Source organism: Leuciscus leuciscus (genome assembly GCF_965113295.1).
Source record: "Leuciscus leuciscus genome assembly, contig: HAP1_SCAFFOLD_992, whole genome shotgun sequence".
Lineage (NCBI taxonomy): Eukaryota > Metazoa > Chordata > Actinopteri > Cypriniformes > Leuciscidae > Leuciscus > Leuciscus leuciscus.
Genome location: NW_028117748.1, coordinates 299 through 9,547, shown reverse-complemented (window position 1 = coordinate 9,547; position 9,249 = coordinate 299). Strand labels below are relative to the sequence as shown.

The following is a 9,249-nucleotide window of genomic DNA, read 5'->3' as shown; positions in this document are numbered from 1 at the left end:
GTCCAATAAATGGAGGGGCTATATTTAGCAGAAACAATTTAGCAGTAGACTTTTGATGGAGGGCTAATGACACAATTAACAGCTCTGACACACACACACACACACACACACACACACACACACACACACACACACACACACACACACACACACACACACACACACACACACACACACACACACACACTTCCCTGAACGTTTAGCAAATGAAATTTTATTGACACATAATTGTCATCATAATTGCAGGACAAGCTCATTTGACCAATCAGACTCCCCAGAGCAGATGATAATGATGGTAATTTACGGCTTTAAGTGCTTGACTCTGTGAATTTCACTGAATGGAATCTGTTTCAGGGTACAAACTGTTCTACTCCACAGCAGCGAACAATTAACTGCAGACAGGTCCAGTCGCTTTGTTACCATGCCAACCGGAAAGACGCTTTTCCATAGCAACTGATTCTGTGATGACCATTCCGAGAAATAAAGCTCCATACAGCAAGAATTTAATAGACACAAACAGCCGACTGGAAGCTGTTTTAGTTGTGATATGTCACATTATAACGTACAGTCAGTCAGAGATTAGAGATGTTGACTGAGTATTAGGGAGATTAACAGTGATGTGACAAGAGTCACATTTATAAATATCTATAAGAGGCGTTTGGGTTTGTATCACCTTCTGAAACATAGGTTAGCTTTATTCCACAAAACACTGGTCAGCACAGTGACACTATACATTTCTGTTCAATTGGAAAAATAATTTTGGTTTACCACAGTGTTACTTTAGTATTATTCATACACTATTATAGTATTTATTCATATTTTGAATTAGCTTTTATTTTTATATTTTCAGTTTTCATTTGAAGTTTTAATCATTTTGTTATGTGCTTTTGTAATGTTTTATTGATTTTGTAAATTTTTATTTCAGTCTTAGCTTTAGTCATTTTAGTACTTCAACCAAGACAACATTTCATTCTGAGCAAACATGCTTAGTTTTATGAATTTATGATGCTTGAGAAGCTAACAGCAAATTCTATCAGCCATTTCAACGGAAAGATGAAGGCTGTGATTTTAATGTTGCTCAGGTTAAGGAATACTTTAAGCCTAATCTTTTTCTATCAGTTTCCATCCCTTTAAATATGCATTGATCTAGCTAATTTGCATAACAATGGTACACTGACAGTAACATTTAATGCTGTCCTTTTAATTTAATTATGTCTTTTTCACGATTATATATTATAACATTTCAATAAAGACATGTATTGTTGTGATATGAATAATAAAACAAACACTTAGGTTAAAGCATAAGGTTGGGAGGCAGGCAAACATATATAAATAAATGATAAAAATGAAAGATAAATAAGGGTTTTAGCTGCAATGGTATCTTCTCATTTATTTGAAATTGTCCTGTGACATCCTATGACATGCTAATTTTGTATATCTAATTTTAAATGTTGAATATGAGTCCACACATACAGTACACCACATATACACTATATTGCCAAAAGTTTTGGGACATCTGCCTTTGACATGTGACGGGCACATGAACTTTAATGACATCCCATTCTTAATCCGTAGGGTTTAATATGGAGTTGGCCCACCCTTTAACAGCTTCAACTCTTCTGGGAAGGTTTTCCACAAGGTTTAGGAGTGTGTTTATGGGAATTTTTGACCATTCTTCTAGAAGCGCATTTGTGAGGTCAGGCACTGATGTTGAAGGCCAGGCTCGCAGTCTCCGCCCTAATTCATCCCTAAGGTGTTCTATCGGGTTGAGGTCAGGACTCAAGTTCCTCCTCACCAAACTCGCTCATGTCTTTATGGACCTTGCTTTGTGCACTGGTGCACAGTCATGTTGGAACAGGAAGGGGCCATCCCCAAACTGTTCCCACAAAGTTGGGAGTATGAAATTGTCCAAAATGTCTTGGTATGCTGAAGCATTAAGAGTTACTTTCACTGAAACTAATGTAGCCTGTGGGCCGGGTTAGGATTAGGATCCTTTAGTTCACTCTCTTTCCCTGACTCTTTATTTTCATGTTGAATCACGTCCCTAATTGGGGGGTGGAGCAGGCATTTAGTAAACCATTTAACGCGATGGAAGCAGGCTTATATATAGACACCTGGGGTCCTTAGACCGGGACCGTGTCAACTTACTGCTGGCTCTGGTGTGGTGAATCAGTGATTCAGGTGCTGTTTTTGAGTTCAGGTATGTTCAAAAGCGTTTTCCTTGTCTGTCGTTTTCACTGGGGTTTGGTATGCCAAGTGAATGTTTGTTTTAATAGTGAGTGGATGAGCCGACACTGACTGAGCCGCGGTGCTCCACCACCAAATCCCTCCTCCACCAAACTTTACACTTGTCACAATGCAGTCAGGCAAGCACCGTTCTCCTGGCAACCGCCAAACCCAGACTCGCCCATCGGATTGCCAGACAGAGATGTGTGATTCGTCACTCCAGAGAACACGTCTCCACTGCTCTAGACTCCAGTGGCGGTGAGCTTTACACCACTGCATCCGACTCTTTGCATTGCACTTGGGGATGTAAGGCTTGGATGCAGTGGCTCGGCCATGGAAACCCATTCCATGAAGCTTTCTAGCACTGTTCTTGAGCTAATCTGAAGGCCACACGAAGTTTGGAGGTCTGTAGCTATTGACTCTACAGAAAGTTGGCATCTTCTTCGCACTGTGCACTTCCACTTTGTTATAGCACTAGTTGACCAAAGGAATATTTAGTAGTGAGGAAATTTCACGAATGGACTTATTGCACAGGTGGCAACCTATCACGGTACCACTCTTGAATTCACTGAGCTCCTGAGAGCGACCCATTCTTTTACAAATGTTTGTAGAAGCAGTCTGCATGCCTATGTGCTTGATTTTATACAACGGTGGCCATAGTAGTGATTGAAACACCTGAATTCAATGATTTGGAGGGGTGTCCCAATACTTTTAGCAATATAGTGTATTATGATCAAACCCTAACTTTCAGTGAAGATTCAAGATGGACCAAATGGATTATATTATACATTTCAATTAGATCACTAATCATCCACATGGGCCATTAGTGCTTGGACCCCAGTGATAGCCGCTTGTGGCTATATTTATATATACATTTATGAGCAAAGAAGAGAATGTAGGTACGTACCTTCACAGTCAGACAGCTCTGTGCTTCCTCCTTCCTGGTCAGACAGCAGACGTTTAAATTTGTGATGTGGCCCTGGTGCGCTCTGGGTGTTGAGCTCCGTGACCCCTGAACGGAAGCTTTGTGAGCGGGAAACGGAGATCTCAAACTGCTTTGCTAACTCATCATCGCTGTCTGATAAACTGGAAATATCATCGTCATCGCCGTAACTATTCACTGCAAACACACACATGGACGGGGACAGAAGGACAAACAAAGAAACAAAAAAGAGACAAAAAATTTGACAAAGATCAACGCAGAGAAAACGTATGACCTTCCAGTTTAGCTACAGGCAGAATTTGCAGCCAGAATTCCAAGGTAATTCTATGTGGTTGCTAAGGTGTTCTGTGTCACTACTGTGCCATTGCTATACTAGGTGGATTCTAGGGCTGGGCTAGGAAAGTTTATTTCTTCTGCTGAACGCAAAGGAAGATATTTTGAAGAATGTCGGTAACCAAACAGTTGATGGACCCCATTGACTTCCATATTAGGAAATAAATACTATGGAAGTCAATGGGGTCCATCAACTGTTTGGTTACCGACATTCTTCAAAATATCTTATTTTGTGTTAAGCTGAGGAAAGAAATTCATACATGTTTGAAACAACTTGAGGGTGAGGAAATTATGACAGAATGTTCATTTTGAAGTGAACTAATTCCTTTAAATAATTCCTATTTTCTCCAACAGCCCAAGAATACATTCAGGCCTATAGAATGGTGCGTAAAACAAATCCATAAGGGAAAAAACTGAAAATAATAAATCAACTCCATAGCAGAATCCAAGTGATCAAGGGCTTAGGGCGTTCCATTTAAACACATTACAAGGGCTTTGCCAGTAGTGGGCACTCGTGTAAAGTAAGCAATGACGTACATCCGAGTGAGCGAGACGGAAGGAAGTTAGTGAGGACAGGGCATAAAAATTAGACTTAAACTCAGCCCAGGTTGTTGCCAAGTAGCCTAAGTCAAAAGAGTCCATCCTTAGACATTCTGATTCCTAGAAATGGCTCCAGTCCCTTGTTCAATGCAAGTCTATGGTTTGTTTGTTTTTTGGAGAAAATCAATAGTTTGATTGCTTAGAGAACCGAAAGTAAACCTCTTCTAAGTAAAATCTTCAACCACCACCACCAAATTTAAGGGTCGTTTTGATGAATCTCTTATGCTCACCAAGGCTGCATTTATTTAATCAAAAATACAGTAAAACAGTAATAATGTGAAATATTATAATATAAAATAACTGTTTTTCATTTTAATGTTTTTCAAAACGTAATTTATTCCTGTGATCAACGCTGAATTTTCAGCATCATTACTCCAGTCTTCAGTGTCACATGATCCTTCAGAGATCAGTCTAATATGCTGATTTGCTGCTGAAGAAACATTTATTATTATTATACAGTTATGCTGCTTAATATTTTTGTGTAAACTTTTTCAGAATTATATGATGAAAAGAAAATTCCAAAAAACATCATTTATTTAAACAGAATATTTTGTTACACTAAACATTTTTTTTTACAGTTTTTGATCAATGTAATGCATCCTCGCCAAATAAAAGTGTTAATTTCTTTCCGAAAACAATATCGTGATCCCAAACTTTTGAATGGTAGTGATGCCTTAGCAAGCACCATTAAAAACAACTCAGATAAAAAACAAAAAAACCTTACCTTATAATGATACAGGAAACTGACCACAATAACTATTTTTCTATTCTGTTCCATTCTATTCTACTCCATTGAAAAATTTTAATTGAATTGAGTGTGTAGACAAGCACGTCTACCATATGCACCTAATCACACGAGAGTGGCCAATTAGTCTCTTTGAGTCTCTTTTTTTCTCTCTCTCACCCATCATAGTTCCACATCCATTCATTTCACTGCATTTCGCTACATCATTCACTCTCACACACACACACACACACACACACACACACACACACACACACACACACACACACACACACACACACACACACACACACACACACACACACACACACACACACACACACACACACACACACACACACACACACACACACACACACACACACACACAAGTCTGTGTTAAATTGAGTGTCTGTGTATATAGTGCCTTTCCAAGGAACAGAATTTCACAGAAAAATAAAAAAATTTTGATTGAAAAAACAATCACAATGCAGTATGAAGAATCTAAATAAAAGTAATACAGATATCTTAAAGCTAAAGCTAAAGCTAAACCCATAACTGATATTTTGAAAAAATATTACGAAATATGCTAAATGTTATATAACAGAGAACTGGAGCCCTGGCTGATTACCGATCAATTATATTTGTATAGTACAGTTTCACGAAAGAACACTTAAAAGCAGCTTTACAGAAAATCGACTTATTTTGAAATGTGGAAGTACCCTATTTATACGCTAATAATGATGTGCACTAATAAATCATTGATAATAATCCATAAAATAAAAGTCAATTTTGATTTCATGGTGACTTTACCACTAGAGGTACACTGTAAAAAAAAATATGATCAATAAGTTATATGACAACATATGTTTTTAAATTGTTTTAACTCATCAAACTAAGTTAAGCAGTTTTCAACTTTTTTTTGTTATACAAGATTCAACCCATTATTTAACCATCCAAGTTGATTGTACTTAAAAATTTAAGGTAGTAACATAGTGCCGTAAACAGTAAAACTATTTGTGCTACAAACCACTGTTTTTATGATTACGATAATACATTTGAATAATATATGATAAATACCAATTTGCAATATCAAGCAGTATAACGGACTGGTTTAGCCAGATGACAACAGAAGCCTTGTACATTCAAGTTACAAATTGCCACGTCCGCTCTTATGTTAAATATAATGGATTGAGTAAGCCAAAAGTTACTGTAGCAAGGAGGAAAAACTATTTAAAAAAACGAAATAACACTAAAATTATCAAGAGGTAACAAAGACAGTGGTAACAACGACTTATACAGTAAGCATGTCACCCATTTGTGACAAGAACAGAACCACAAGTGATGTCCAATCTAAAACGGACAGCAGACTCAACAAAAAAAATGGAGCAAGAAGACGGACCAATCCACTCGAACACCTGTCAACCCACATCTTACCAGCATCAGAGCAGCGTGACGCCTGCAGACTCCTCCTGCTCTCCAGCTCATCTGTCTCTTCGCTGATGGGAGTCAGACGCTCCATAGAGGGGGCATATTCAAACCTGTCGCCCTGACCTCGCAACACCATGGAGGACACATCCACTCCAGATCCATGAACAAGCCTCAAGTTCTGCTCCACTTCTGAACTCTCATCTTTCACTGAGACCTCAGAGTCACCAGCTTGGCTTTGGCCGGGGCGGCGGAAGCCGTTGGAGAAGGCGTCTGAGATCTGAGCGAGCCACGAAGAGAACGCTGGGATACCTGACTGAGGAATGTCTGCCATTCCATCAGATTTCAAAGTGTTTTCCACAATGATCTGAACGCTTTCGACAACAGCTCAAAAGTAGGCCTATTTTCAGATGCACAGAAGACCCAGTGAATTCCCTCATGTTGTTACTGTTTTAAAAACAAAATCAATACAAAACATATTCACTTTGAGAACATGTTTACTGCTATAGTGCACCTAACAATCACCATTTGCGTATGCACAGCAGACAGACATCAAATGTACAATTTCATTCAAAGTTAACATTCAGCAACCTGATGAAAACCTTTTTAAATAATACTGTTTAAACGGTTTTAAATGGTATTAAAATTGTGGATGAAACCAATAATCCAAACTATAATTGGGTGATTTTAAAACTCTCTTTAGACTATTTTGCCTAAATAAAAGTAAATAAAAAAAAAACACAAAACTAAAATCTTTTATTTTAAATGCAACAAGTGAATTAAGGCATCACAACATTATAATGTAAAGGTTTCAAAAATGGATTTTCATTTTGAGATTTGCCAAAGATTGCACTTAACAGTGTTATGAAATAATTTTTTAAAAAGATTAACAGTAACACTGTACATTACAATAACGTCTCATTAGCTAACATTATTTAAAGCATTAACTAGCATTAATTAACATTAACTTACAATGAGCAATACATTTGTTACATTATTTATTAATCTTTATTAATGTTACTTAAGATACAAACATTGATTTTAAATAGGTCTATTAAATAATATTAACAGATACAACATATTATTATAATAATGTATTAGTACATGTTGAAATAAACATTAACTAAGTTTAATAAATGCTTTAGAAGTATTTTTTCATTTTTAGTTTCTTCATTTTAACTAACGTAGTAAACAAATGAAATCTTATAGTAAAGTGTTACTAGCTTAGCTTTGAGTGAGAGTTAGATGATGGCAAAGGTCATTTAAATGTAAAAAATATGGGAAACTAGCATGCACAATTAAATACCAATATATTTTTAAAGAATCTCAAATTTGAGCCAATAACTGATATGGAAGTGATATATTGTGCATCCCTTTATAGTATATATATATATATATATATATATATATATATATAGTACAAACACTTACCAGAATGGCTTCCTCAAAAAACAAAACAATCAATTACTCCATTTAGAGCTCCTGCACCTCTGCAACTTTCTGCTTATAACAAACCTTCAGTCAAACCAGTTCAGCGGCACCTGAACGCATTTCGTTGATCTAGACTCGGGACACCTCGCACAACAGACTGACTGAATATTTACTAAGGGAGCTGCTTTTGAAATAGCACGGCAGAACTTCCTCCAACACCCAGCTGATATACTGACCATGTAATGTGTGTATGTGTGTGTGTGTGTGTGTGTGTGTACAGGTTTGTGAGGGCCAAATGGAACCATAATATACTTATATATAAAATATAACAACCAACTAGTGAGGACATTTTACTAGTTAAAAATGCTTATAATTCGGCCAAAACTTGTTTTTATTTAAATCGAGTGTTTTGCACATGTTTCTGTGATGGGTAGGTCTGGGGGTAAGGCAGAGGTTGGGTTAGGCCATAGAAAATATCATTAACCTGATATAAACTCAATGGAAGTCAATGCAATGTCCTCACTAATATAGTTAAACAAACATTTGTGTGTGTGTGTGTGTGTGTGTGTGTGTGTGTGTGTGTGACCAAAAGGTGCAGAGTTTAATTGTATGTATAACATGTTTTCCAGGAGAAAGGGACAACCCATAGAGCACACAGAGATGTGCGTGGTTCAGTGAATATATTATGCAGATAACATGCCTGTCTGCCATTGGTCATCAAACACACATCCCCACCCCAGACTATTATTTTTCATGTGGGATAGTAGAAAGTATTTTAACAATAAAACTTTGTTAAAGTCACCATGAAATTAAAATTGCAGTATTTATAAAAAATAGTTTAACTGTGCACATCATTATTTAATTTTTTTTATCATGTGCCCTGATAATCTTTAATCACAATAACTTCCCCTCCCTCTGGCAGCAACTCTTCTCTTCTCTGATGACACGTTTACTGGCGCAAGGGTGGGACAACCTGTCACTCACTTGAGATCGACCAATAGCAAACCACAACCATCCCACGTTGAGCATTTCACTCAGATATATGTCACGATAGGGAAGAAAAGACTATGATAACTTCTGTTTTCTGTTTCATGCGAGTTTGAGTTCACCGTTCACAAAATAGAGCGAAGGAGTCCGCAAAAAAGTTTGTCTGAACAATATTACTGACCCAGTCCTTGGTGAATCCCAGCACGGTCTCTTCGTTTGCGCCGGCTGTACTGCTCGAGGCAGGGCAGACCTCCAACACGAGCGAAACAAAGCTTCTTATTGATGAAGAGGAAGAGTATGACCAGCAAGACGACAAAGATGCCCACAGCTGACAGGAAGCCCACCGCCTCAGGAGTGACTGGTGAGGGAGTAGACACACAGAAACACTGATCAGAATTATATTTTCAATCCCCTAAACCAAACCTTTATGCATTTGAACATTTTATTTTCTTACTTAGCTATTTATTTAAATGGTTTCCTCTTGGGACCTGATGTACCAATGTTACAATCCCTGTCTTGTTTCCCCTGTTTATACCCCAGTGTTTCCTGTGTTCTTTGTCAGGTCTTTTCGTTTCAT

The 9,249-nt window shown here is 37.5% G+C and overlaps 1 protein-coding gene across 4 annotated transcripts; it reads right to left on the bottom strand.

Annotated features, from left to right (window-relative positions):
- Positions 1–2,370: 2,370 nt before the first annotated feature.
- Positions 2,371–9,024, bottom strand: LOC309492105 (synaptotagmin-16-like). Of its 4 annotated transcripts, XR_014203436.1 has the most exons (4): positions 7,686–8,747; positions 6,264–6,701; positions 2,750–3,346; positions 2,371–2,463 (listed from the first exon to the last, which is right to left on the bottom strand). XR_014203436.1 is itself a non-coding variant. In XM_082191117.1 (3 exons), the coding sequence occupies exons 2-3, from the start codon at positions 6,586–6,588 to the stop codon at positions 3,102–3,104; spliced, it is 570 nt and encodes a 189-aa protein (XP_082047243.1). In that variant the 5' UTR covers positions 6,589–6,701; positions 8,854–9,024; the 3' UTR covers positions 2,701–3,101. The 4 variants fall into 4 exon arrangements, 2 of the variants coding, with proteins under 2 accessions (XP_082047243.1, XP_082047242.1); XM_082191117.1 differs by lacking the exons at positions 2,371–2,463; positions 7,686–8,747 and adding an exon at positions 8,854–9,024 and having other exon boundaries at positions 2,701–3,346; XM_082191116.1 differs by lacking the exon at positions 2,371–2,463 and having other exon boundaries at positions 2,701–3,346.
- Between the last annotated feature and the right edge of the window lie 225 nt (positions 9,025–9,249).